General features: G+C 50.6%; 7 protein-coding genes across 7 annotated transcripts; 3 read left to right on the top strand and 4 right to left on the bottom strand.

Annotated features, from left to right (window-relative positions):
• Positions 1-1,818: 1,818 nt before the first annotated feature.
• On the bottom strand, positions 1,819-4,862 carry LOC128272744 (gamma-tubulin complex component 3). The gene is made up of 3 exons (XM_053010613.1): positions 4,723-4,862; positions 4,393-4,577; positions 1,819-4,324 (listed from the first exon to the last, which is right to left on the bottom strand). Exons 1-3 carry the CDS (start codon positions 4,814-4,816, stop codon positions 2,054-2,056), a joined length of 2,550 nt encoding a protein of 849 aa, XP_052866573.1. The 5' UTR covers positions 4,817-4,862; the 3' UTR covers positions 1,819-2,053.
• Positions 4,863-5,020: 158 nt separating this feature from the next.
• LOC128273684 (alpha-ketoglutarate-dependent dioxygenase alkB homolog 6) lies at positions 5,021-5,851 on the top strand. Its single transcript, XM_053011708.1, has 2 exons — positions 5,021-5,121; positions 5,189-5,851. The coding sequence occupies exons 1-2, from the start codon at positions 5,092-5,094 to the stop codon at positions 5,849-5,851; spliced, it is 693 nt and encodes a 230-aa protein (XP_052867668.1). The 5' UTR covers positions 5,021-5,091.
• Positions 5,852-6,040: 189 nt separating this feature from the next.
• Positions 6,041-8,235, top strand: LOC128272726 (mediator of RNA polymerase II transcription subunit 28). Its single transcript, XM_053010593.1, has 4 exons — positions 6,041-6,188; positions 6,259-6,660; positions 6,745-6,988; positions 7,081-8,235. Exons 1-4 carry the CDS (start codon positions 6,129-6,131, stop codon positions 7,110-7,112), a joined length of 738 nt encoding a protein of 245 aa, XP_052866553.1. The 5' UTR covers positions 6,041-6,128; the 3' UTR covers positions 7,113-8,235.
• A 156-nt stretch (positions 8,236-8,391) lies between these two features.
• On the bottom strand, positions 8,392-10,186 carry LOC128275431 (uncharacterized). Its single transcript, XM_053013924.1, has 2 exons — positions 10,127-10,186; positions 8,392-10,029 (listed from the first exon to the last, which is right to left on the bottom strand). Exons 1-2 carry the CDS (start codon positions 10,184-10,186, stop codon positions 8,392-8,394), a joined length of 1,698 nt encoding a protein of 565 aa, XP_052869884.1.
• Positions 10,187-10,720: 534 nt separating this feature from the next.
• LOC128275430 (cytosol aminopeptidase-like) lies at positions 10,721-12,963 on the bottom strand. The gene is made up of 4 exons (XM_053013922.1): positions 12,938-12,963; positions 11,828-12,211; positions 11,228-11,752; positions 10,721-11,144 (listed from the first exon to the last, which is right to left on the bottom strand). The coding sequence occupies exons 1-4, from the start codon at positions 12,961-12,963 to the stop codon at positions 10,721-10,723; spliced, it is 1,359 nt and encodes a 452-aa protein (XP_052869882.1).
• Positions 12,964-13,109: 146 nt separating this feature from the next.
• On the bottom strand, positions 13,110-16,038 carry LOC128275425 (E3 ubiquitin-protein ligase COP1-like). The gene has a single exon (XM_053013918.1). It carries the CDS (start codon positions 16,036-16,038, stop codon positions 13,564-13,566), a length of 2,475 nt encoding a protein of 824 aa, XP_052869878.1. The 3' UTR covers positions 13,110-13,563.
• Positions 16,039-20,510: 4,472 nt separating this feature from the next.
• LOC128273719 (THO complex subunit 7 homolog) lies at positions 20,511-21,523 on the top strand. Its single transcript, XM_053011748.1, has 3 exons — positions 20,511-20,605; positions 20,667-20,787; positions 20,857-21,523. Exons 1-3 carry the CDS (start codon positions 20,596-20,598, stop codon positions 21,452-21,454), a joined length of 729 nt encoding a protein of 242 aa, XP_052867708.1. The 5' UTR covers positions 20,511-20,595; the 3' UTR covers positions 21,455-21,523.
• The last annotated feature ends 5,022 nt before the right edge of the window (positions 21,524-26,545 follow it).

The raw sequence follows: 26,545 nt of genomic DNA, 5'->3' as shown, positions 1-26,545 counted from the left end.
ATGCATTATCGAATGTTGTGCTAGTTGCCGTGACGAATGGAAAGCTTTGTCACATACTTTACACTGGTACGGCCTTTCGCCGGTGTGAGTGCGGATGTGGATTTTCAACTTGGAAAAATGCGCGAACATTGCTGAACAATGAGGACACTGATGGTGTTGGTCCTTATTGTGAATTTTCGAATGATTTGCCAGATTGCTTGATGAATAGAAGGCTCTCTCACAGATTTTACACTGATATGGTTTTTCGCCAGTGTGAGTGCGGATATGAATCTTTAGGTTATATGACTGTGCGAACCTAGATGAACAATGTGGACACTGATGCTGTTGGTCCCTATTATGAATTTTCGAATGACTTGCCAGATTGCTTGCTGAACAGAAGGCTTTCTCACAGACTTTACACTGGTATGGCTTTTCGCCAGTGTGTGTGCGAATGTGGATTCTCAATTGGGAAAACTTCACGAACTTTGTTGAACAATGAGGACACTGATGGTGTTGGTCCTTATTGTGAATTTTCGAATGACCTGCTAGACTATTTGAACCTCTGAACGCTTTGTCACATACTTTACACTGATATGATTTTTGTCCAATGTGACTGCGTATGTGAAGCTTTAACTTGTTTAAAGCTGGATAAGTTGCGGAACAATGAGGACAGTGGTGCTTATGGTTTTTGGATTGGCTTTTGCGATGGACGTTCCGGGTTCTGGGACTCAAGATGCTTTGAGTTGGTTCTGCTGCTGAATCATTATCACACGTATTATTTGCCACGATCACAGCGTGATGTATTTGATCCTGAGAGATAGATTGCAAAGAAATTCTTTTATCCTGCTCATGATCCAGAACATCATTTGTTGTTTGCAGCTCATGGTGCTCATCGTCCTCTTCGTACTCTGATTTGATTGCAATTGGATTTTCTTCTGCCTCGAATAAATCATCAGGTATGTGCCCACAACATTCATATGTACTATTTGCTTGATGAACAGTAAAACACTTCTGTTTCAACAGCAAATGCTTTGCTGCATCCGGTGAGGAAACTTCGGTTTTAATTGACAATTCTGTCCCAACCATTTGTTCGGCAGAGTGGTCCTTCGCTGTGTTCTGCTGTTCGATAAATTCATCGACCATATCATTGTTTTCATTGCATCGCCAGCGAAACAGATCCATCTCTTTCACACGCGCTTCGCATGTAGTGCACAAATACGATGGAACTCCAGGTAAGAACTTAATCTGCAAAAATAAGAGTCTCATAGACCAGTTTTTCTTGTGGAACAACGTTTCTGTTGCTACAATTTTACTACCTGAAGACCGGTGAAATCGTCGTTTGCTAGAGGCTCCAAAGCATTACCCGGCGACCAGCACCATCGACATATTTTTGCGGTTCTGCAAAATAATTCACTATTATACCTTTTAAGCATGATAAACATCAACTTACTCATCAAAATTGTTTGTTTTTGTTGTTGAAATTGTTTATTGCTGCGCAGGGATTTTGTAATTTCGTTCAACTTTGGTTTGTTTACTATTTGGAGGTCGAGCTTCGAGCTTTTGACAGCTCACTCACGGATGGTTTGATGAGTGGCCCCGAAGACGCTCAATGACTGTTGATTTGACCAATGATTTGAATGATTTGATGATCAATGATTTGACCTACGAAAAGTCGATCCAGTCGGTATTTTCAGTCACAAATTATAACAAAATTGAAAGCCAACATCAATTGTCTCTTGGGTATGATGCAAACCCCGCAGCTGACTGTTAAATTGCGCGTTCATTTATTTCTTGCTAATAACTTATACAAACTGAACGTAAGAACGTTAGTAAGTTGGCACAGGTGCTTCTGGATGTAGTAGTACTCGGTAATAATCTCTTTTTAACGTTTTGCCTACCTCTACATCACATCGCAGCAGTTGAAATACCCTTGCTTGTAATGCTCGACTAACGTGGTGACGACATTTTTACGGCTCTCCAGCACCAATTGCCCCTGGATTGGGTGAGTTTCCGCGGAAGTGTCGTTGCCTGGCGCTGGTACACCCGCCACTTTCTGTCCCACCCTAGCGCACGATCATTTGCGCCCAAAGCTACCGGCCATACTTTTGCGCATATGCTGAAAAGTTAGTGTCGAGCTGAGCCGTGCATCGCGGTGCTTGTAGTACTCGTTGTAATCCAGCCGCATGCACAGCTGGGGCAGCGATTCCGTCGGTGAGATGGCCAGCTGGTAGAGGAACTGGTGAACCGAGTCCTCGTACCCAACGCCAATCATGTTAATCGCCTTTTGGCACGTACTCAGCCGATGTTCGAACTGTTGCAGCTCTTCGTCCCGCTTGAGCGTCTGCTCTGCCGTAACCCCGTACGTTCCGGCTGCTTCGCTCTCGCGAATGCGATCGTCGAACGCTTTGCGCGAATCCAGTTCGCGATTGCACAGGTCGTAGAACTTCATCTGCCACTCGTCCAGCTTGCGCACCGAGTTGAAAATTTGCTCCAGTGAGCTGGTGAACATGTGGGTCGACTGATCGAGGAAGATGCCGGTGCGGATGCGCTGGAGAAACTTGTCGTGCGCCTCCAGGACGTCATCGAGCGCTTTCGCTTGTTGTACTCGGGCACTAAACTGAACCCACGAGCACTCGATCACTTCGAACAGGATGTAGTATTGCATCTGCGAGATAAGGTTGATCATCTTCGAGCAGTACGTCTGCAGGTGCTTCATCACGTCGCCAATGTCGGCGGCAATCGGTTTGTAGCACCGCGTGCCCAGCATGTGGTTGCGCCAGATACTGGCGAGGATGTACTCAAAGCGCTTCATGTTCCACAGCTGCTTAAACAGGGCCCGGTAGGTGCACTGTACCGGCTGGAAGATAGTGCCCAGCGGACCCAGCACCTTGTACGTTAAGCAGAACACATCCCAGCCGGTATCGCCCTCGCACGGGCTGAGAAAGTGCACATCCAGATAGTTCAACACTTCCGGATCTTCCGCCTCACACGAAGACTTTCGCACCGCCTCGGCCACCGTGAGAAAGAGCTCCTGCTGTCCGATATCTTTCGCCGGTCGGTCCAGCTCCTCCTTCAGGTACTCCATCAGCATGTCCGCAAAGTGGCCCTGTCCCAGGAGCAGGTAGTCGCGCATCGCCTGTAGATGGTCGAACAGGCGGTGTGGCCCAAGCACAATGTCCAGCACGCGCTTGGACGTTTTCAGATACACATTGTCGATAAGCACGTGCAACTCGGTGTTGCTGTGGGGACTGTACAGATACTCGAGCCGCTCACTGAGACACTTACTCAGATCATTCCGCTCGCGCACCGGTGCCCGGTCTTTGCAGATTTCACGCAAAAAGTTTATGCTCTTGCCGATCACCAGTATTTGGCGCGCGAGCGCATCGGAGATGAACGAGGGTACCATGGAGATGCGCAGCCGGAATTCGTCGTGCCACAAACGATTGTAGCCGACCTCCATCAGTTTTTCGATGAAAAACTCACAGTTTGGATCGATAATCTTGCCATCCGTGAGCCACTGGGTAAGCATCTGCTGCAGAGGAATGCAAGCCGATTGTAGAAGTTCACGCGATATGGTGCGCACCATCGGATCACCGTGCCAGATAAACTTGTGCACAGCCGAGGCCAGTGCTCCACCCTTCACTTCGCGACACGCATCGGAAATTACCGACAGCCACTGGAGCCGCTCCATCGGTTCCACCAACCATACCATCGCCCGCACGAGCGTCATGCGGTCGGTAGTGTCGGCGCCGGGTTGCCGCTGGCGATCAAGCACCTCCTGCAGGTTCGCAATCAGCCCGTAATAGTTGGTCAGCTCCTTGCGCAGTGCTGTAATGTAGCCCTGGCCGAAGCTACCCATCAGATACGAGTCACTCTTGGGGTCGGTGAATTTGACCACGTTGCTGTAGAAGAAGCCCACTTCGGCCAACCGCAGCAACATTCCTGCGTCGCATGTATCGAGATGGCGGCCACTGACGTGATCGAGCTTAAACTCGCCCGTCACCACGTTCTTTCGTAGGTACTTTCCTTCGATGCCGGTGCACGCGTATATAATGTCCTGGATAATGCTGTCTTCGAGTTCATTGCCGGTCACCGCACCACCGACAACGGAGCCATTACTGCCGACCACGGAGAGCATCGGGGAACGCTGGCTGCTGCTGCTTCCGGAGAGGCCAGAATCAAGGCTAAGCTTGCTCAGGGCACTCTCCAGCAGTGGACCTCCGACGGAACATGCGCCATCGTTGCGCAAATCTATCTGCAATCCGCTGGCACCGGGCAAATTTCTATCCGCATCGGCAAGGTTAAGTAGAAACTCCAGAATTGGCGCTCTTTGTTTACTTTCGGTCTGAAAAGAAGAATCGCAGACAATAAATTGGCACATCGGCGCCAAGCCACACTCCTACGTCTACGTACAATGGAAACCAGCTCCTCGTAGAACCCGTTAAACACGTTCACGCTTGCCTGGCTGCGAGAAGATAGCCGCCGATTGATGCGTGTCACGATTGACGATTCACTGGCGGTGGACGTCGAGCTGCCATAGTAGGCGATCGAGTTTGGCCTGTTGGCGATGAGCTGTGTGACACCTTTCAGGACCTCATCTATGGATCGGACACACCAAAATACATAAAATCATTCGCTGGCGGTGTGAAAATGGGGCACAAACAAACAGATGCGTTCGCCGGACCGGTGCGCCTGCTGTCGGATGGTGAAAGCGGACCATCAACGCAGCTCCTCTGCTCGTACCTGCTCGTTCGCCCGCGAGATTCCGGCACAGTTGCTTCAGCAACTCGTAGATAACGGGAAAGTTTGGCTGGTTGTTGCGGTTCATCATCGTCATTTGATTGCGTGTTTGATCTAGAAGTCGTACATTTTCACCGCACCAAAACCGTTCCGATGATGCCCGCCTTTGCTTTGGGATGTACGATGCAATTAGAAATGACAGTTGGATTTTTTTTGCGTCAGACGCTCCGCTGCTCGCTAGAGTGAGAAGGGCTTCTCACCAACGGCATGCATGCTGTGAGTTGACATGAAACTGCCAGCATGAGACGACAGTAGTTTGTTTGGGTTTTTGGGCAATTTCAGAACGTATTTGCATGGTGCAATCTCTCTGTGATGAATTTGGCCGAATATGAGGTGAAAGCTGTAAGATTGCTCCTCCCCCCGGACACAGGATTCTGCCAACCATTCTGCACCATTTCAATTTCCACAGTGCCCATCGACCATCTATTATGTGCCAAATTTCATCTCGCGAGAAGAGGAAACCCAAATACTGCAAGCGGTATCCAACGCACCGAAACCCAAGTGGACACAGTTGAGCAATCGGCGGCTGATAAACTATGGCGGTATCCCGCATCCAAAGGGTATGATAGCAGAAACCCTTCCCCGCTGGTTGGACCAGTTCGTGGATCGCATCAATCGGTTGGACGTGTTCGAGCCGGGAACGAAAGCGAATCATGTGCTGGTGAACGAGTATTTACCCGGACAGGGAATTATGCCGCATTTGGACGGGCCACTTTTCCTCCCGACTATCACAACCATTTCGTGCGGCTCACACACGGTGCTAGAGTATTTTGAGCAGACGGAAGGTGAGCCTACGTTGGCTGCCGGTGGTCCGTTGATAAGACAGTGTGTAGCTAGGCTACTGATTGAGCCGCGAAGTTTGCTGGTCGTGAAACACGACATGTACCACCGGTATTTGCACGGCATCCAAGAACAGGATCACGATGTGATCGATGAACGAATAGTGAATCTGGTTACCGCCGAGGCCGACGGCGGTGCCAAATTTGGAGATGTGCTCCCCAGGACAACGCGACTTTCTTTGACCATTCGCCATGTTCCTAAGACAACTAAAATGAAAATAAAACTATTTTAATTTCAAATTCAACTAATTTTCTATTACTCCAGAATCGATTGCAAAAAAATGTTCCTTCAAATTTGATTTGTATGACAGGTACGACAAATATACCAACCTTGGTGGTGTACCAACCTTGAGATGCTGCTCAACAAACGTCACAACACAAAACTGCCTCCGTCGACCATCCTCGGCAGCATCTTCGATAATTCCAGGCAATCGATAATATTTTCCGCTCTGGAGTGCTGAACACCAGCCAGGATATCGGTTGGAGTGATAGCTAGTGGTGTCGGTCGCGATGGCCTCCTCTTCGAACGGTAGCGGGAACCTCGTGGACGAACTAGAGGAAGCTTTTCAGGTGCGCCTTCGAAGGTGGTTCACTGTTGCAGGGTTCGTCGTACACTAAAGCCGCCCGTTGCCTTTTACAGTCGTGCATTCATGCCCTTACGAAGGAAGAATCGGCAACCGGAATCGACAAGGATGAAATCAAGGTGGAGGTCGACCAGACAACGCTGAAATTCATAGATCTGGCGCGCCAGATGGAAGCGTTCTTTTTGCAGAAACGGTTCCTTCTTTCGGCACTGAAGCCCGATCTGCTGCTGAAGGAAGAAAACTTCGACCTCAAGCAGGAAATTGCGCGCAAAGACGAGCTGATACGGAAGCACTACGAAAAGATTGAAACGTGGAAGCAGCTGCTCTCGGATCAGCAGAATTTCAACAAACCGATCCAATCGATGGCTCCCGATATGCGGGGAAATTTGGCCGGAGGAGCACCGGGAGCACCGGGTGGTGCCATCATGCCCGGCGGTGGCATGAACTTACCGATGCAGGTAATGCTGGATAGAGGGCAATCGGCTCGTGTGAATGCGGAATGTAACGGGAGGGGGAAAACTGTGTTTGACATGTCGCTCCAGAATATGGCGCAAGTGCAACAGATGCAGAACCAGCATCAACAGCAGCTGCAGGCACAACAGCAACAAATGCAGCAGCAAATGCAACAGCTTCCGATGAGTGCCGCCAGTGCGCAGCTTTTTCAGCAGGGTGGTGTTCCGCGCAACGTGGGACAACCGGGCGGTGGTGGGCCGGGCTTTCCCCCCGGGGCTGGACCGAACCTTCAAGGGCCGCTGGCATATCTGGAGAAAACGGCTAGCAATATAGGTGAGCCAACTGTCCGGATCGGTCCTGGTGCTACCATACGAATGTCGACATTGCGCGGTGTGTGACTTAGTTTTTTGGTTCCTCTCTTGCAGATCTAGTTGGTATGGGCGATGGTCGAAGGTGACGCGGGCGGGGCAGGGGTCGCGGTAGAGGTCGTGGCCGTGGAAGAGGTCGTGGTCGCGGGTCCGTTTCAGCCGAATTTCACGGCGGTCCCTTAACCTGAGACCGGCAAGCGGGGTGGAAGCTCTCGTCGCCATCCCTAGCGACGGAATCCACCCGCTGCCCGCTACCTCAGCACTACCTCTTTCTCTACCGTCATTGCAAGGCTGTTCAGTACATGGGTTGCAGATAGGCCACGTTCGCAGAGCATCATGTGCATCGTGCATATGACAACAGTTACAATGGAAAAAACCACACCACCAGCAGCAGCATACAGTCAAAAAGGCAGCGAAACAGTCTGGAACCAGAGAGAGATTCCTGGCACAAACTCTGGCCCACTCCCGTTAGACAGAGCCTACCAAAACGCACCACCTACCAAACTTCTCGCTCCGTTCCGTTTGGCACACACTCAACCACTTCTCACACGCAATTGCAACGAACGAACTCGAACTATTTGTTATCTCTACCGCTTCCCGCTCCTAGCCCCCCAAGATTCCTGCTCGATCGGTCCTCAAGCAACCGATCGGAGCATCGCGAGCGTTAATAGCGACGTTCCCCCCTCGCCCGCCAAGGACCTCCGTGTTCGCATCGTCCGAGGGGGGATGGAAATTGATTTTCGTTTTCTTTTTAGATACTATTTGTCTCCGTAACACTAAAGATGTATAAAAGAAAGATTGTCCCATACTGTAATTGAAAGGCGGATGATCTTTCGCACGAAGACGGTCGCGACGTGGCGGTTGTCTTCGTGCATGTAAAATGTGTGCTCGCTTCCTATTACTAACCCCCTCCTTGTTTTCCACCGGACGAAACGGACTGCGCATCGTGATCCGCGCGCCTCGATCGCGGCGAAGCGTATTTCTTCTCTCCGCGTCTTTGCCGCCGCGATCGTCTTTGGCTATCGATTTCGCAAAACGTTTGCCGTTTTGTCCTTCTATACTCCGTGGCGGTCCGTCCGGAAGTGGCTTCCCCTCCCTGGAACGTTTCCTTAGCCCGCTAAGATGTCTGCGACAGGGAGTTAGTAAACCAACAGTGGACTGCTTTTAAGTAGATGAAAACTAAGAGAACTAAGAGAAAACATGGATAATAAATGAGGAAATATGGTGTGCTCAACGCCCAAGAAGCCGCTATCTGAGTTTCATTCGCAATTGTGGAAAGAAAAATGTTTGGTTTAATGTATTTTTATTGTAAAAAAGGCATTTTGTTTTCAAGAAGGAAACACGGTTTACTCAGTTTCTACTACACTTCTAACCGAGCCGCTGCGCTGATCCTTGCACTTTAAGTGAAGGGCTACTTTGTCGATGGGCTGCTTGCTGTTGCTTCAGGTACCGATCGCGTTGAATCATCTGCAGCCGTTTCTGGGACGTGTAGTTGACAAAAATGTCGTGCAGATTGTCCAGGCAAAGGGCAACCCGTTGAAAGGCTTTCCGCCGCAATGATACGGCCATGGGATCACTTTTTACACTTGATTCATTGCGTGAATTCAGGATAAAGCACAGACTATCTACAATAGTTTGTTTGATGGACTGTATCTTCTGCGTTCGAAAGAGGCGCCTTGTTAGGTAGCCCCTGGCGTAAGCATTGATGATCGTGGCGGCCCTCAGAAGCCGTTCTTCTTCGATGCCGTTGACCATTCGGCGATTGCCGTTTGTGTCTAGCCTCGGCGAAGCTGGTGCCAGCGCCGTTACGCCGTTGCTACTCCATCGTTCGTCCGATGTACCGTTATTGTGGCACGTCTGATAAGCGGCATCATCGGTGTCGCTGCACGATTCATACGACACGTCGCAGAGCGACAACAGACTTACGCTCAGAGCCGGTTTAATTTCGGTACTGCCACTACTAGGGGCCATCGTTGGTGTTTCGTTAGCCACAGGCAAAGATTTACCACACAGGGCCACCAGTTCTTGTGTTTGCTCACGAAAACTTTTCTCCAACAGTAGCCGCTCTTCTTCCTGTCGCTTCAGCAGCTCCGAAATCCGCTGCTCGTGTTCCGACAGTGCACTCGAAATGCTTTCCACACTCAGATTCACGGTGGAACTTGAAGCGGCCGAGCAGTTGCTGGTTTTACGGTTGCGCGACTTTCGTTTCTTCGGAACGGGTTGCTTGGGTTGATGCGACACCACTTCAGTTGCTGCTGGTACAACGCGAGGCACTGTATGAGGTCTGATTCGCTCAGCTGGTGTTGGCCGATGGGCACCTTTCTTATCGCTGGCCCGAGCAGGAGTCGATTTAACTGCGGCCTTTGGGGAGCGTATGAAACCTTCGACGGCGGTACCTTTAGATCGATCGACCGGCGTGGAGTGTTGCACCCCTCGTAGGTTGCTTAGGTCGATGGTTGGTTTCTTCAAATCGAACGTATTGCTTCGTACTAACGTGACCCACGGAAGCATTTGCTCCGACGTCGGAGTAACGGTGCGTGTTGCCGGGGTTATGGTTTGATGATCGATGTCGATTGACACGATTGTGTCGACTGTTTCCGGCGGGCTACAAAAAGTGCTAGAACTTTGCTGATCAAGACAAGGAACAATGGGTGACTTTTCGGGAGATACGGGCAGTTCTGGTTCCTGCTCAACGTCCTGCACTGCGGTGGTAGGAGCGCCAGCAGCAGCAGCACCATCTTCATCGTCTGCTTGTGGCGCTTCATCCGCAACTATTTCGAAGTGCTCCGGGTGATATTGTTCCTCTTTTGTGTCCGGAGGAGAATGAGTAGAAAGGTTCAACTCGGGTGACGGATGAAGCACTGCCGGTTGTTGTAGTCCTTCCGATTGCTCGTAAAGGCACTTATTCTGGAGAGCCACATTACTTCGCATTTGCAGCAGTCTTTGCTCGATAGCCACAGCCTGCTGCCTACTAAGCTCAACCATTGCACGCACTTCATCGTTGATCTGCGAAAGGGGAAAAGGCATTCAAAGGGCTCAATTGCTACCGAAGCAAACCGGTACGCGCGCGAGCGTTTTCGATGGTTTTGTGCTCTTCACTTACCAGCGGTGGCAAAATAGGCACGCCATCAAGTTTGAATGCCGAAACGAAACTTTTCTGCATACTTAAAGAAAACTTGTAAAACACTGTCAGCCTCACCGTTAAATAGTTTCCATGGAGACAATGTCAACAAAACTGGCAACGCGTTTGGCGCGAAAACGAAACGTGTCAAAAACTGACTGGCTCTCATTTGCTGAACAACGAATTCGAATTCGTGGAGTTGGGTTACCATCTAGCTGGTTGGCTTCAACTGTAAATTGGGAGTTTGCGATAGAAAAAACACACTCGAGAAGTCCACTGTGCCACTATCAAATTGTTTTATTATTTATTTACCAACTTAAATCTGCCCACGGCAGAAGCCCGACTTAAACAGAAAGAAAACAAAGGCATTGGTTCCGTTTGTACGATTGGCGCTATAACGAAGGTGTGAAAACACTGGCGAATTGCAACCGTTACACGCGCTAGTGATGCTTCGAATAGCGATCGATCGGTTGATCGCTATGAAATGTAGTTGTATGAAATGCATTCCCTATTTTGAAACGGTAATAAAACAATCATGCCGGTTTCAACGCGTTCACTGGCACTGGTTGCTCGACTTTAGGCACTAGCACTGGCCTTCGTAACGAATTCCACGAGCGTACGCATCGGACGACCGGTCATACCCTTGGCGCCGGTGTAGCTCTGATCACTGCAATCACCCATGACGCCAGCAATGTCCACGTGCAGCCACGGTGTACCCTTCGGTACGAACTCCCTCAGGAAGGCAGCGGCCGTGCACGAACCGCCGCCTTTGCCCTTCCCGAGGTTGTTCAAGTCGTAACCATTATGGTCGCACATCTGATCGGTGTAGTGCTTGAAGAGCGGCATACGCCACACCCGATCACCCGTTTGTGAGCCTGCTTCGTGGATCACATTCCACAGTGCGTTGTTGTTGGAGAACACACCGGAAACGCAGTCACCGAGCGCCACCTTGATGGCACCCGTCAACGTGGCTATATCGAGGATCAGCTTTGGATTGAATCTGAAGCGAGAAGAGAACGCCAGTGGAAGTGGCGTGTGATTAGTGCCGGGTTTCGGGGTAAGCGGGGTAACGTCGTGGCTTACGATGAGGCGTAGCACAGCGCATCGGCCAGCACCAAGCGGCCCTCGGCGTCCGTGTTGTCCACGCAGATACTCTTTCCGTTCATCGCATACACCACGTCGCCCGGCTTGGTGGCCGTGCCACTCGGCATGTTTTCGCACAGCGGCACGAACCCTTTCACGTGTACGGGAGCCTTCAGTTGAGCCAGGGCCAGCATGGTTGCCACGACGTTGGCCGCTCCGCCCATATCGGCCCGCATCTGATCCATGCTGGCGGAGGGCTTCAGGCTGATACCGCCCGAATCGAACGTAATGCCCTTGCCGACGAGTGCCACACACTGCTCGGCCTGCGATCCGCGATACGTCAGCTCGACGAAGCGTGCCGGTTCGACGGAACCGTTCGTGACGGACAAAAACGATCCCATGCCCTTCTGCTTGGCCCATGCCTCGTCGTGCACCAGCACTTCAACGCCGGCCGCACCAAGTCGCTGCTTGACGGTGTCCGCGAAGATTGTCGGCGTCATGTGGTTGGCCGGTGTTTCCATGAGCCTACAACAAACACACCAAACACAGGTTAGTAATCCCGCTCCAATCGCGCGTCCAACGCGTTGATGTGTCACTTACAGTCGGGCGAAGTTTTGCGCTTCGGCAATCGTGACGCCCCGCTCCCAGTCGATCTTTCCCGGTGCATCGTCAGCGAACCGAACGGTCGGCAGACTCGTTTGCTTGTCCTTGCTCTTGAACACCTGGAACTTGTAGTTGGCCAGCGTAGCCCCTTCCGCCGACTGCTGCGGGTGCTCCAGGTCCTCTAGTACGATTTCGGGCAGCTTGTTGGCCACCAGTGCCCGAACACCGGCGGCGGCCGCGATGCGTACATTCTCCTTGGCACCATCGATCTCGTCCAGCTCGTCCCACTTGCTCGCATCGCCCAAACCGGTCACCGCCACGGCCGGGTACTTGCCCAGACCCCAGAAAATGCGCGTTTGACCAGCCTTCACCGGTCCGCAGCTACCGATAATGAGATAGTTGAATGTTAGCGAGGCGTGCGCATGGCACCGTTAATAAACGGTTCGTTTTCTGGGGAGCACCTAAATTACCGTTAACTGATTGTGGCCGGTGGTTTTGAAAAGGAAAAAGAATCATCGTGTTTGGTGTTTATTTATTCGCTAAACTAATCATTTAAAACGTAAACCGTGGACAAAACGTTGTAACAAAGTGCATATTTGTTAATCGGCCTTTCGCCAGAACCACTGCACTCTGTGATCAAGTCTAGTTTGAACATATTCGCTGCTTCTAAACGTAACTCTCCGAAAGGTACGTAACTTTATGCGCCTTAACCCTCTCTTGTACTAGTGTACCGGCTCGACATCCGCCTAAGGGCTCTTCGTACTATGCTCTCGTCACACACACACAGCGCGCCTCGCTAGTTTCGCGCCTACGGGGACATTGGTTAAGTGACACTTTGTTTAAAATGTACAAAAATAGTTCTCTTTTCTGCGCTGCTAATCATCTATGGCAGCGTTTGGGCGATGCCGAGACACACCTCTAGCTGTCAAGGAATGGCGAAGCTAATATTTCGGAAAGCATTTACACGCCCGCTCTCGGAATAATGGAAAGGAAGACGATTATGCAACATATTACATAGAGAGAGAGAAAGAGAGAAGGTAAAAAACTGTTAACTTAAAAATACTATCCGATAAAGCTATACAAAAGCGTAAACCAGAGTAAAGTTACCAAACCTTTTGAATGGTAAGCAACATTGCGCGCGTGTAACGAAATGCGCGGGCCACGGCGTGGCATTCTGAAGAAACTCCTTTCGTTACATTGTTACGAATTGAATGTTATGCAACTGATTCTGTATTTCCTTCCGATGGACGGTGATCTTGGCATCCCACTAGGTTCGGTTCCGTTTCGTTGCATGAGCGGATGGATACCGAAGGGGACGTGTCTCAACTGGTACGCGCGCTTATACAGAGTTCACTGCTGCTAATTGACTTCTCTGGCGAACGCTCTGCCCGTGTGTCGTACCGCTTTCGGGCACGGTATAAGTCTTATGGTTTGTTCGCTTTCATGTTTCCGATTCAAGCACAAAAACGGCTCCCATCAGCATCGGTCGAGGCCATCGAAAGTGCTGCTGCTGCTGCTGCTGTTGCTATTGTGCGGAGCTTTGGCAACATTAAAAACAAACAGGCTTTAACAGTTCTATATATATATACAAAAAGGGGGTCGTCATCTTCACGCTACGTTCGATCGCTCTTTTAAACTACTTGTAAAAAACGGCATCTAACAATGTAGAGCAGCACTTAACCGTTCCTTTCTACAGCACCTCGTGGAGGCATCGATCGTACCCCGGGACGGTTCTACACTATTTCCAGTATCTTGATGATGCCCTCGCTGTTGCCCGCAATGATGATGTTGCTCTGCTTTCGCCAGCAAACTGCCGACACAAACTCGTTCCCATCGGTGCTGCCGCGCTCCACGTCCGACGACGCCAGGGCGCCACCACTGCGCATGCTGCTACCGCTTCCGGCGCCGCCAGCACCACCACCACCGCTGGTGCTCGAGAACTTCAGATTAAACAGCTGCTTCGACAGGCCTTTGTAGTAGACGCAGAGCGAGTTGTCCTCGCTGCCGCACGCCAGGTAGTCGCTGTTGGTGGCGAGCCCGGCAAAGTTCTTCTCGTTAATGTGCCCGGTAAAGGAGCGCAGACAGAACGGCGGTGAGTTGATGTTCCACAGCTTCAGCTGGCCATCCGTGCTGGCCGACACGATTTCGTCCGTGTTGAGAAACTTCACGTACGACACCGCCTTCCGGTGGCCCTTGAACAGGCACAGCGGTTGCTTCAGGTTGCGCAGATCGTAGTAGTTGACGCAGTGATCGGCCGTCCCGAACGCCAGGTGGCAGGAGCTTTTCGGGTTAAACTTGACGCAGCACACGTTGGCGCGGGCCTCGATCGTGGCGACCGAGTGATCGACGTTCAGTGACCACAGCTTCACGCGCGCATCATCCGACCCGGACGCCAGGAGGCGTGTGTCCACTTCGTTGAAGTCGACGCACCAGCACCGCTTGTCGTGCTCTTCGAACGTTTTCGTGCGCGTCCGCGTCAGCACGTCCCAGATCGTGACGATGCCCTCGTAGTCGCTCGAGGCGAGTACCTGCTTGAAGTAGGTGTTCCAGATCACGCACGAGATCTTGCTGTTGCAGGTCATCTCGTTGATCGGATAGTTGATGTCGACCGCCGCATCCCGGATGGCGGTGTAGTAGTCGAAGATCTTGATCCGCTTCGTGACGCCCGCGATCGCAAAGTACTCGCTGTCTTTGTCGAACTCGATGCTGGACACGATCGTCGACGCGTAGTTCGAGTCGCTAGAGTAGTTGAGCGTTGCCAGCGGCCGTAGCGCACTGTACTTGGAGAATTTGATTAGATTCTCGCGGAACGTATCGAGCGACGACGAGCGCCCGCCAACACCACTCGAGCGGGTCATATCGTTCGTTGACTGCGACTGGGACAGGTTCGAGCCGCCACCGGCGCTCGGGGTCGTACCGATCGTAGGGGCAAGCCCCGTGTCGACACTCGGTGCACCACTGGACAGCGTGCGATCGGCAACGAGTCCGAGCGAGTCCGAGCTGAACGAACGATCCTTGCCAAAGAACAGCTCCTCGCTGCGTGCCGCAAAGTAGCACTGGACAAAGTCGTCAAAGTGCTGATACATCCGCTGCTTGCGGGCCAGAAACGATGTGGAGGTGGACGACAGCGAGCCCGCCACCGAGCCGGAACCGTGCTGACCGGGCCGGGCCGGGTGCGCGTGCAAGTTGAACCCTTCGTACGATTCGCCCGTCAGTGAGGAGCCATCGTCCATGGGCGATTGGGTCGAGGGCACGAAAATGTGGTCGATCGTATCGATGATCTGTATGATTTGGCGTTTGATCGCGACCACGTTCTCGTCCTTTTCGTCCTGCACGCTCCGCTCGACCTCGGCCACCGACGGGCAGCTGCTCTGCACGTCCTTCAGCACCTTCTCCACCTCGAGCAGATCGCTGCGGATGAGGGCGATCTCGTTCCCGATCTGCAGCTGCTGCTGCTCTTTCTGCTTCAGCAAGTGCTTCAGGAACTCGTGCAGCAGCCGGTTCTGGGCGGCACACGATTCCGCCTCCAGCAGCGTCTTGCGCTGCGTCAGTATCTCCAGCATCACGTTCACGTCCGACAGCGACAGCTTTTTCGACTCCGTCGCCAGAAAGTGCTTCAAAGTATCGCCTTCACCGTCTGCGCCCGTGGTGCCCGGGTGCGCCGCCCCCTTCGGTGAGCAAGCGTTCCCGGACTGGGACTTGGGCCACTGCAGACCGCCCCCGCCCCCCGCACCGGCCGGCCCTCCGATGCCCGTCTTCAGCCGGTGCTTGGAGATGAGATCGTTCAGCAGAAAGTTGGGCAGAATCTGCTCCTGTGACGCAAGCGGCGAGTTGCACTTGGGGCACTTTTTCGCGACTTCGACCGAGCGGGCAATGCACTGGTGGCAGAACGTGTGCCCGCAGCGCGTAATGTACGCCTCGTTGATGATGTCGAAGCAGATCGGGCACAGGAAGTCACTCGCTTTATCATCCACACTCGTCGGGATGCCGTTCAGGGTGGTGAGCCGTTTCTTGCCGCTACTGTTGCTGCTTCCAGCTCCGCCACCGCCACCACCACCACTGCCTCTATCGCCATCGGCGCCACCGCCGCTGCTGCCACCTAGGGAGCACATCCTTAGCACTTCGTACCTGCTCGATTCGCTAGAGTTGGACACTGAGGAAAACAGTTGTACATTGAACGTTTGCTGCTGCTGTTGCTGGCGACGCATTGACATAACTACACCAACCCCACTCTGCCTGTGTTCTGTTTTCCGTTTCAGTCCGGAGGTGCGGACGACAAAAATTTCCAATAAGTTTTTTTTACCTCTAAACACACACAGTACTTGTAACACACACTTTTTCGCACTCGCACCTAGCGTTTAGTCCTCTTGTTTGGAACGAAGAATGGGTGCGTTTGAGCTGCAGTGATGAGCACAAAAACAATCGATCTGAAGGCGCGTACTGTTGCGTTCGTGCCTATCTCTGTGTCGGTTGTTCCTATCAGTTCACACTAAAGCTCGCGAATGCTTCCGCTCTTCCGTCGGAATTGCGCGCGGGGCTCGCGGGGAGAAGGGCTTAGAACATAACAGTGAATCTGAAACGAAAGCACAAGGCGAAAATACGAGAATTGAGCTATGCTTGCCGTCTAAAAGCCTGAGGGGGGTGGCGTTTGTGGTAAAAGTTATGTGGTGTTTTTAAACTACACTTTAAACTACACTAGCACCGAGAGCGCAGAGGGGAAGCTCGAAGGAATCCAAAGGTGTGTAGGGAATTAACGAAGCAATGGGAGTTGCTTCCGTAGGTGAAGCTACAGAAAAATTGATCTCTACGGCGGGTTGAAGGGTTTGGCAAAGAAAAGGTGTTCTAAAGATGCACCAAGGTTCCGAAGGCAAGAACTCTGTGACTCATTCTGACAGCAAATTGTTTCAAATCGGACGCGAAGTGTAAGAAATAGTTAGAAAGATCGCAGAGCAGAGTGAGAAAGTGGGAAAGAGAGATAAAAAAAAGCAGTGCAAAGCTCGGGAACCAACTATCTCCGCCTGTTTGTTGCAGAATTCACTGTTATGTTCAGCCTACAAGTAAAGAAAGAAACGACAAAGGCACACCACGGCACAACAGATGCATTCAGTGAAGATCGTATTCTTAATGTGTGTTCATCAAAGATCAGATCATGAAACAACGAACAGACAAGTTTTGAACAATGATTTTAATTTTTATAGCAATCTAAACCAATCCCCTGCAGCCAACGCAATCAACGGAATAATTTGAATTCGCCAGATAAACTCCGAAAGCGGCCGATCGAACGCAAGCAACCAAACCGCATGGACACGGCAGGACACACGTAACAGGATGCACCCCAAAGCGAAGCGAGAAAAGATGAAGATTTGCCACTGTCCTTCTGCAATTCTGCAGTTTTTCCCCCTCTTGCCTGGGTGGCGAGCCAGAAACATTAGCTCGGGCATTAGCACTAAACTGCGGCAAGGAGTCTTTCGAATGGCACTTTACCAACAACGACGAAACGGTGGCACCAGCACCAGCAGTACCCCATCTGTAGGCCTGTGGAAAGGGTCATAGGTCGAGTGGATTATAAATGAATTTTCTTTATAACCATTTCTCGACGCCGATGTCAACGTTATTACGCACACCGCTATCAGCACATCGCAGCCACATTTCTTTATTTGGCCCCATCTGGAACGGGTATTAGCATCATCAGCGTGGGCTATGGAAATTACGCTTATCGTTGCCAAATAATGAAATGGCGGAATGTTTCCTGTTTTGAGCCAATTCGTCATTTTTGTTCGAACATCCCGAAAGAGATCCCAAGCTCAGTTGGTGGTCCCACCGGTTTTCGCCGCAGTGCCCGAGCACCCGTGTTAAGTTGCGACAATCCACATACTTGGAATCGACTCCAAAGAGTACTCTGCTGCCAGCGGAGCACCTGCGCCCGTCCGGGGGTTCCAGGGCAGGCAAATCGATTGTTTTTAAGCTTCTGGTGCCGCAGCAGACTGTCGCGAATGGGTTTTGTTATAATTTATTCATTTATACAGCATCTCAAGCCACATAAAGCGTACGCGAGCGCTGGTGCTTGGCACCCAAGGCAAAGGGATCGCTTTTATGGTTTTCCCGGGGTGCTAAACTTTTGCCACTAAATATCCGCATTTTCCACGAGGCTGACTTGTGGAAAGTGTTTTAATTGGAATAGCAACACCGACAACACAACCATGGTGTGTGCAGAGGGCCGTAGTAAAAGGGGAGCACAATTTGCGCTGAGTGGCGCGTCAGCCATGCCTACTCCAACTGAAGAAGTGGATACTACGACTTTGTTGCCGCTGCCGTGCTTCATCGCCACCGAGTCACGAACTGTCCTTCAACTGTGACTTTTAAATATAGTACCGAAAAGGGGCAATGGATTTTCCCACGCGAATGCGGGGTGGGCAGATTGAAATTGAAAAATCCTTCCCATGGCGCGCCATATATTTAAACGCAGTCGGTTAAGGGAAACATTTTGCACAGCACAGCTACACCGATGGTTACTAACCCAGCGGCGACGGCGGCCGAGGATGATATAGGCGATGAGCGAAAGGAGTGCGAAACAAAGCAACCAGCTGTTCGCGCGGCGCATCGCATGCACATAATGTGTGTGCGCCACACCGCGCCGAAGAAGGGGAGCGATGTGATAACACGAAAACAAATGACAATTGCACAAATGGCATCAAGGGTTAGCAAACTATTTATAGGTTCGACCCCGGACCACCCCGGCATATGCGCTTCGGATCGATATGCAATTCCATTCGGTTCCATTTCTCTCCTTCTCGCTTCGGTCGCAATGCCATTTGATCTACTCAACCGCGCCACAGCATTTGTCAACGGGGCGGAACGCAAGAAATTGAGTGACAAAAAGCCTAATGTATGCACGAGGCTGAAGATTGAAGCCGGTAACGTTGCGAAATTGAATTTCCATAGACAATCTGTAGATTAACCCGGGTGCCCCATAGAAACAGCAAAAAATGTGATGGGATCCGTTGAGAATGGTAATGAAACCTCTCAGCAGGCCCAGCACGGTCGCAGCCTGCTGTGCTTGCGGTAAAATAAGTACACTGCAATCCACGGTATATAATTCAAACAATGGCGACGGCGTTGAGATGCTTGACAACATGCGACGGGTCGCTTATCATCCGACGGGCTAATGCAAAGATTGGCGCGTGTAAAGATTAGATATCCCCCTCATTAGTTGACGCCCGTTGTCAGCTTCCGACAACGTGCCGCACAACGAAGTGAGGTGCTGGCTGCATGGTTTAAAATTTTGACCACCTTTCCGAGCGCCTGCCTTTAGGTCGTGGTTTCAATGCGGAAAATTGCTTTCCAACAAGGCTTCCGATTCGATGCAATCGCAAGGGGGACTGGGGACGTTATTGCGCTGATTTATGGTTCGCCCCAGGAGAGGCTCCGTGTCACAGCGCATGGTGCAGTATCATAAAACAATTCCTGCACGGCACAAGCGGCTGTTATCCGTTTCGGCCAAGCACCACAAGGTGGTAAGCCCGTTTTAGTCATCCTGTAAAAGAAGACTCCACCAGCGGGCAAAGTTCGGCATGAACTTTCGCTTTTCATCGCTCGGACATTTAGAATCGTGAAGGGATAAAAGGGGATAATGTTTTCAAATGGCGCTTTGCTATAGATAAAAATAATGAATCAAAGTTCTCAAAGATCGATTGAAAAAGATGTGCGAAAAAGTGATCGCCATTTGGAATCGCCATCCCACGGTCGAGTATGGAAAGTATGTTACCGATAGAGACAGACAGACAAACAGACAGTGAGAAAGAGAAAGAGAGAAAGAAAGGGGAAATAAAACAAACGAACACTTACATATTGATTTGCTCCAACAACTTTCCAGCTGTTGATTCGTTGTACTTCTCAGCGTACGGTGTAAGTTTCACCTCATCTTTCCCTTCCGTTGAGTAGACACCCAAAACTAGCCCTTGCTGCGATTAGCACCCGCGGTGACCGTGGCAACGGAAAACCCGCGTTCACCGGACACATGTTCCCCGGATTGCGATCGCGATGGCGGGCGATGATGAGGGCAGGAAGTCGATCAAATGGACGATAACGGGGCAAGCACCGGTGGACAAACGGAACGGTGCGTGTTAGAAAGGTTAGCGCAACTTTCCGCGAAACTCGCTGGTTCCGTTGAGACTTTGGGCTAACGGTTAGTCCCACGATTATCTTCCCACTTGGCCGGTGCGTCTAATACATACTTTGTTCGACATTGATCCGTAGAAACGCGACAGGAGCGAATAATTGCCTCGAACGAACTGAAACGTACGAAAAACTGCCATCATAATTACATGATAAGATAACACAAATATAAAAGCACGGAAACACAACTACAGCAAAAATGAAAATGACAGCTGAAAATGACAGTTCTCGCGCACTGATTTCCGAGGGGTAGGAAGCAGTAAATGAGGGGTAAGAAACTTAACCTTTAGGAAAAATTTGCGTTTGGTCCTTACAAAAGCAACAAGAGAAAGAAGCTAACAAATAAAGTGTCGAGAATCAATTGGGTGAAATTAATTTGTAACTCATTATTTGGTCACCATGTGAACGTTATTGTTTGAATTATATTGCAGCGTACGTTACTGAAGGGCATCCGAGAGGTAAACAAAATCTGACAGTGCCAATAAAAGGAAAAGAAGAAAAGCGACAACAAATGTGCTTTTGAGGCTATTTTACGTTAGGTTTCCGTGATTTTTCTTCAAAGTTAAACAAAAGTTGCCCTTTACTGCATAATGTCTGATGGTAGGTGAACAAGCTCTCTGTGCTCTCTCTTCTATGATGTCATACGAAATTTTGTTTCCAGAGGAAGTTATCAAACGTCGGCTGCAGATCGATGGCGATGGAACCGGCGACGATAGGCGATTGAATGATTTGCTTAAGACTTTTATCAAGTGGTGTAATTCGAATGATGCTCCAGAAAACAGGTATTAAACATTGCCAATACCACATTTCCATTTGCTTATAACCATCGTTTTGTGTGCTTTTCCCGGTAGTCAACCGATCTACGACCGGTTGCTCGCGCAACTGGCGCTATGTGAGTTCGACATGAAAAAGTCCGATTTCTACGCGAACGTCATGCAGCAGGAGCTGAAAAACTACGCCGGCATCTCGGACGCCATCGAGTCGGGCATCGAAACAGCCAAAACGCAGATTGGACAGAGCAAGCAGAATCTGGTGCTGGCCAAAAAGATCCGAAAGAATCGCATGCAATACGACGTGCTGGCAAAAATCATCAACCAGCAACCGGACCGGAAAGAAACGGTTCATCAACTGGAATCCTTGAAACTGGAGCTCGATCAACTGAAGGACAGCAAGGCCGATCTGGAACGGAAGCTTGAGACGAAAAAGAAAGACTTTACGGTCCTGATGCGGTCAATCGTAGAGCTGCAGAATAAGCTGGACCCTTTGATGACGGTAACGGCGGCCGGCACATCGGATATCTGCGACGACGAAGCGATGGAAGTAAGTGCAACACCGGCTGCGGATGAAAAGATTCCCGGCGATGAAATGGTGGTGGTCGAAGAGGAGGATGATGCCGCCAGTTCGGACAACGATGAGGTGATACTATCCTCGCCGGAGAAACCCAACTAGTGGAGTGCAGCAAGTGCAGTGAGGGGATTTATTATGTAAGAACTTTTATAACAAATATAAGCATACGACTTGCCCTGATGAGTATTGGCGTTTTAAAATAGTTGTTGCTATTTGGAGTTCGAAAGTCTCGTTGCGTGGTCGCAGTTTAGAAGCTAACATCGTTAAACGCAATAAATTTCAATCGGGCTTGATCAAGATAGTTTTACATGTTTTGAGCGAGCAGCTCAAATGCTTCCAAAACACAAACGGCCTGGCCACGGCGGTCGGTAAGACGGTAAGGAAAACCGTGAAGACGCCGTTCGGAGCAAACAGTAGTTAAAAAGTATTATTTCAACCCAAGAAACCCTTGCCGAAACCGGTCCGCGGGCGCTTCGGTCCGGACAAGTAGTTTGTACAGCCGGTTGGCGGTTGGCCTTTGCGGCAACATTCGGCTTCGGCGTTTCATTCAGCCGGTCGAAACTTTGTAGCCACAGTTCTTGAGTGTGTCAAGTAGCAAATCGAGGGAGGAAAGCTCCGTTTATAGTTTTGCAGGCAGTGTGGCGAGGCGGGGATTCGATTTGTATCGCACTTGGTTAACCAGTTTTTCGAATCTTTCTGTCTCGCCATTGCGCTCAAGCGTACTTTGTGCAGTCCGATCGTTTCCAGTGAAGTAAACAGTGATACTTGGCGCGTTTTCACCCCTTCAACCAGTTCACTGGAAGCTTCTGGGTTGCGGCCAGCGGCCGGCTAAATTACCAGCAACCGTTGGCACCGCTGGCATTAAACCGCCGGCCTGCCTCGGTACTCCAGCGGATTTCCGAGGAACTACTCGATCGCGTTCGCAGCACGCCATCGATTGGCTCCGTTGGTCGGTTCTGTGCTTTGATGGATCATCCTACTTCGGCCTGGATTGCCAGCTCACTGCCGGTGGCTGCCGGTATGCAAACGGCGCTGAAGGATTCATTATCTTCCTCAGGCCGGCGGCCCCGGATGCGACAATGCTTGGGGATTGTTGCCGAGGACCATTGAGTGGTGCTTCACCGCCGAAGAGGGTAAACTTGAGATGATCGGAGAGGTTACGGTTTGCGGGATTCGTAGAAAACTGTCTACGCTCGGCAGGGGCACCCGTTCTCGAGAAGAAAGGTCCGTATGGTCGGAATCGATGAAGCGCGGCTTGGAGACTTGGACAAAGACTTTTGTTTATCATTTGTTGAAATAGCATTGTTGTACGACAAACAGTCTTGACTTTTTAACTACTAAATGCCGGAGTACATTCATTTTTAATAGGTTAAACCAAACACAGTACCGTTTAATTATGAGATAGGATTAGAATTGAGCATTGAGCCACGATGGCAAACAGGGTCGTCCAACGCCGGCACAGATGTGTCTTGTCTGCCCGATCGTTCAATCGACAGTGACTCGCCCCTTCGGTGATCTGTCGTACCGGCAGCCGCATTACGACCGTTTTGACCCATCCACTTACCGTGTCCCGGGTGCCGGATCCCGTGGTCGACGTTCCTCGAACTGTGCGCCCGTCACTTTGACACCCGCGGAAGCCTCATTTACGATGGTTTTGTGGTCCCCGTTTGGAGTGATCATCGCCGCGCAGAAGTTCGTCGCTGCTGTCTGTCGTCCGGCTCTCGGCGTGGCGTGAAGGAAAACACTTTGAAATTCGATACAAAGCGAAGAAAACCGGAATAAACCGTTAAAAATAATCGTCCCTACTCTCGGTGCAAGGGTTATGACACCCGCTGCGTGGAACCCAACGGGTTGCCATGTTTGGTTACTTTTCCGGTTTGTCGGCGCATGAAACTCGGCATGCGACATGAGAGTGGGACAAATTGGTGGCGCCCGCAATGGCTACCCAAAGGGGGGTGTAGAGACGTTCTGCATTTTCACATTTAGCTTCCTTTGTGATTTCGGGGTCAGTACTGACAACGCGACGACGTCAGCCGAGTGACGAGAGAACAAAACTCGAAAAAATGGGGTTCTGCTTTTCTTGTAGTAAACGATACACAAATTTTGGAGCAATTTTACTAATTTATATATATTTTTTCTCTATTATCAAAAAATAAAGCGATTCAATGAGACGCATGGTGTGGTTTTCACAAAACGCTTCTTTCAATGCTTGTCGATCGTTCCGATAAAATTACGGCTATCACCAGCCCATGGGTGGTACCATCTAGTCGTCAAACACCAGAAGGTGACATGGGACCGAACTTAACCAGGAATCTAATTACGATCCTACTGGGTTCGATATCCTGCCGTGATACTTGCACACGTGGAAAATGGGTGTCTGGAAGCTTCCAGCTGGTAAAGAGATTGTGTACCGATTGTACTGCTCCGGCCGGAAGCCAGAACATCCTGATTGTGCCGTGCCAGGAAGTGCTGTGCGTTTTCCCCGGGGCTATGTGTACATAGCACCGTTGGAATGTTGGAATAATGTTCTCTTTACGCTACGAAGGAGCTTTCTGCCTGAGTAACTACGGTCAAAGCTTGAGCATGGGTGGAGTGATGGAAAGGAAGTTTTTCCTGGCGATGCTGTTAATTAAATTTTCGCACCGTGCTCGGTTCCCCGACCCAGGGAGCTCCCTAGGGGACAAATTCAATCTGACGCTTGCAGAAGCGAACGCTCTACGGATTGGCCTGCGGCATAACGTGGAAAAGGATCTTATTTTAGACACAAGATGGTGTAGCTTCGAAGGTGTAGCTCCACAGCAGATGCAGCCAATGTAGACGATAGGTCTTTGGTAAAATGTTGGCAATCGATACGTCGAACGGTGCTTTAGTCCACCAACATGCAAACCAAACTTGCAAGTATTTAACCATTTCCTTTCAAACCTGCTGCATGATGCAACAGAAATAAAACTCATTTCATTACAAATTCCATTCGTTCTTTTTTTATTGGTTCCAACTTTAATAATTTTTTTTCCGGAAGGTTGAACGAAAGTGTACTAATAATCCTGCTAAAGGACTATCGATCCAAACCACCCTGCGGTTAGATTTTCATCCTTTTGCGGCTGCTGCGGCCCAGTGTTCGACGGAATTTCGCAATAGGTCCTATCGGATACAGCTCTCGGCACTATATCGAGAGACTGTCTCAATGTCCAATTTGGACAATCTGATCATTTTTTCGTTTCACTAAAGCTGTGTGTGTGTGTAGTATTTTTGGAGCATACGACCGATACTCACCAGCATCATTCCGGCATTCCGGCATGTGTGTTTGTGTCTGTCGAAGTGGCCAAAGGGTTAAAAAGAGCGCGACAGCATCCAAAGCGAGCGAGACGAAGGAAGGATCGGAATCGGATGCGTATCGGACGGGGGGAGGTTTGAGGGATGCTATGCAGTGGCTCCCGGCGGCACTAACACACCGCCGTGCTTTGAGAGCGTCAGTGTGGGTGGCACATCGGCCAAGTGGGTGGATAGTTGGGCGGGATGCTGGCTCGGCGGTGGGCCGGGTCTCGGGCTGATGCTCAACCAAAACTCAACGAAGCGAAACGAGTCAAATGAAACCGATGCTGTGGCGGGAGGCGAAATCATGACCTCCAACCGCCCCCTAGCGAAACGGTGCGGCCCGGAGGGAAGGATGCTGAGGCCGGGGCGACGGAGGCGATAGATAGGATGACATGGTTTTTGTCACCAAAGTTCCAATCAAATAATGATACACAGCGGCAGCTACTCGTGCGAGGCAGGAGAAAGGCACGAGCTACGAAGTTGGCCGCAACTTCCTTGTAGCACTTGAAACTGTCGCGCGCTCCTAGAGCACCAGAGAGCTGGTGCTCCGAATCGATTTTTCGTACACCGGTTTCGGTTCGCAGTGGCAGCGGATTAAATCACGTACCTCGACACAGTTAATCTTGCTCCTGCCCGTTCGGATCAGTCTCCTCGCGCCTCGGGGTTGTATCTACTTAATCATAATAATTAAAATGTTGCCGGGCTAAATAGATTTGGGGCGCAAATGGTGGGCAGCCAGAGCCTGCTGTTTACATTTACAAAGTAGGTGCTGCTGAAATGTAATAATATCATCATGCTCTTGCTTATCTACACACAGCGAGTACACAGCGCATGATGGACGTGGAAATACTTCCAAAGTCGCTTTCCGGATTTATTTATGGCAGCTTTCGTTGGGGTCGGTTTTTGTTCGACTTGCCTATGTGAAAACTTTACGTATTTCTTAGCCCCTTTCCCCCGTTCTCTTCGCTGCTTGAACTGCAAGCCAATGCATATAGAACCAGCAGGACGACGGAGGTCCTTTTTCGCTATGTACTCACCAGCATCGGCCGATCCGGTTTCGCTGTGTAAGTGCCAGGAACGCGTGTGAGTGTTGAGGTCTTCGGCTGCCGCCCCGCCAGCGACCGTTACTTCCGGCACCTCGGGCAGCAAGTGAAGTGCTCGGTGGCAACATGATATGACGCTATTTTACTTTGTAGCCTGCGATGATATAGGGCTCGCGTTCGGGTTCCTATCGTCTAATGGTGCCGTGTGCGAGTCTCCTCCGGGAATTCGGCCGTGCGAAGGACGAAGCGGCCGGTATGCGAGTAAACGGCCACTTGTGTGCTTGGTGCAGGTGTTTCCATTGTTCTTTTTCTTTGCGGATGTTGATTACAACATTCGTTACGCCATATCCTGCTGTGCACCGACCTGCAAGGTACGGGGTTATGGTTAAATAATGGAGCCACTTGGCCAGAAGATCGTGCCATGGTCGTGCGATGGCGACGGAGAAATTCCTTGCAGGTTCTTTACATTACAAATGAGTTTATTCCGCTCGGAACCGTTTGCTGTTTACCCGTCAGAGCGGGTTTAGGAAAACTAGTTTCGATATTTGCATAAATTTTAACGCATTCCATCAACCATACGGTTTCGTTGTGGAATTTATGCCGTTCAAAAGAACCCTTCAGGACACAATGTGATTCGTGAAAATTGTCTTAGAAAATTAAGGACAGGAATTATCTTCATCTGTAGATCGCTTTCCGGCACACCAACATTGAAAATGTTCACAATAATCTCCCGGGTCAGCCCGTTGTTGGCTACCTTGTAACACCGGAATCGCTCCGCTGCTGTTGGCACTGATTTCCGATCCGTGCGCACCACCAGGGTTCGGGGCCAGGCATT

Source organism: Anopheles cruzii, chromosome 3 (genome assembly GCF_943734635.1).
Source record: "Anopheles cruzii chromosome 3, idAnoCruzAS_RS32_06, whole genome shotgun sequence".
In the NCBI taxonomy this organism is placed as follows: Eukaryota; Metazoa; Arthropoda; class Insecta; order Diptera; family Culicidae; genus Anopheles; species Anopheles cruzii.
This window is presented reverse-complemented; position numbering and strand designations above follow the sequence as displayed.

What these genes read in the sequence shown, in the direction of transcription:
- LOC128272744 (XM_053010613.1), bottom strand. Translation starts at nt 4,816, where the DNA reads ATGACGATGATGAACCGCAACAACCAGCCAAACTTTCCCGTTATCTAC. An exon ending in TCTCGCGGGCGAACGAGCAG is followed by an intron (nt 4,578 to 4,722) that starts GTACGAGCAGAG and finishes TCCGATCCATAG; the next exon opens with ATGAGGTCCTGAAAGGTGTC. An exon ending in ACGAGGAGCTGGTTTCCATT is followed by an intron (nt 4,325 to 4,392) that starts GTACGTAGACGT and finishes TCTTCTTTTCAG; the next exon opens with ACCGAAAGTAAACAAAGAGC.
- LOC128273684 (XM_053011708.1), top strand. Translation starts at nt 5,092, where the DNA reads ATGAATTTGGCCGAATATGAGGTGAAAGCT. An exon ending in CCGAATATGAGGTGAAAGCT is followed by an intron (nt 5,122 to 5,188) that starts GTAAGATTGCTC and finishes CAATTTCCACAG; the next exon opens with TGCCCATCGACCATCTATTA.
- LOC128272726 (XM_053010593.1), top strand. Translation starts at nt 6,129, where the DNA reads ATGGCCTCCTCTTCGAACGGTAGCGGGAACCTCGTGGACGAACTAGAG. An exon ending in GCATGAACTTACCGATGCAG is followed by an intron (nt 6,661 to 6,744) that starts GTAATGCTGGAT and finishes ATGTCGCTCCAG; the next exon opens with AATATGGCGCAAGTGCAACA. An exon ending in GAAAACGGCTAGCAATATAG is followed by an intron (nt 6,989 to 7,080) that starts GTGAGCCAACTG and finishes CCTCTCTTGCAG; the next exon opens with ATCTAGTTGGTATGGGCGAT.
- LOC128275431 (XM_053013924.1), bottom strand. Translation starts at nt 10,186, where the DNA reads ATGCAGAAAAGTTTCGTTTCGGCATTCAAACTTGATGGCGTGCCTATT. An exon ending in TGCCTATTTTGCCACCGCTG is followed by an intron (nt 10,030 to 10,126) that starts GTAAGTGAAGAG and finishes CCCCTTTCGCAG; the next exon opens with ATCAACGATGAAGTGCGTGC.
- LOC128275430 (XM_053013922.1), bottom strand. Translation starts at nt 12,963, where the DNA reads ATGTTGCTTACCATTCAAAAGGTTTG. An exon ending in CTTACCATTCAAAAGGTTTG is followed by an intron (nt 12,212 to 12,937) that starts GTAACTTTACTC and finishes CATTATCGGTAG; the next exon opens with CTGCGGACCGGTGAAGGCTG. An exon ending in GCGCTGTGCTACGCCTCATC is followed by an intron (nt 11,145 to 11,227) that starts GTAAGCCACGAC and finishes TTCTCGCTTCAG; the next exon opens with ATTCAATCCAAAGCTGATCC.
- LOC128275425 (XM_053013918.1), bottom strand. Translation starts at nt 16,038, where the DNA reads ATGCGTCGCCAGCAACAGCAGCAGCAAACGTTCAATGTACAACTGTTT.
- LOC128273719 (XM_053011748.1), top strand. An exon ending in AATGATGCTCCAGAAAACAG is followed by an intron (nt 20,788 to 20,856) that starts GTATTAAACATT and finishes TTTTCCCGGTAG; the next exon opens with TCAACCGATCTACGACCGGT.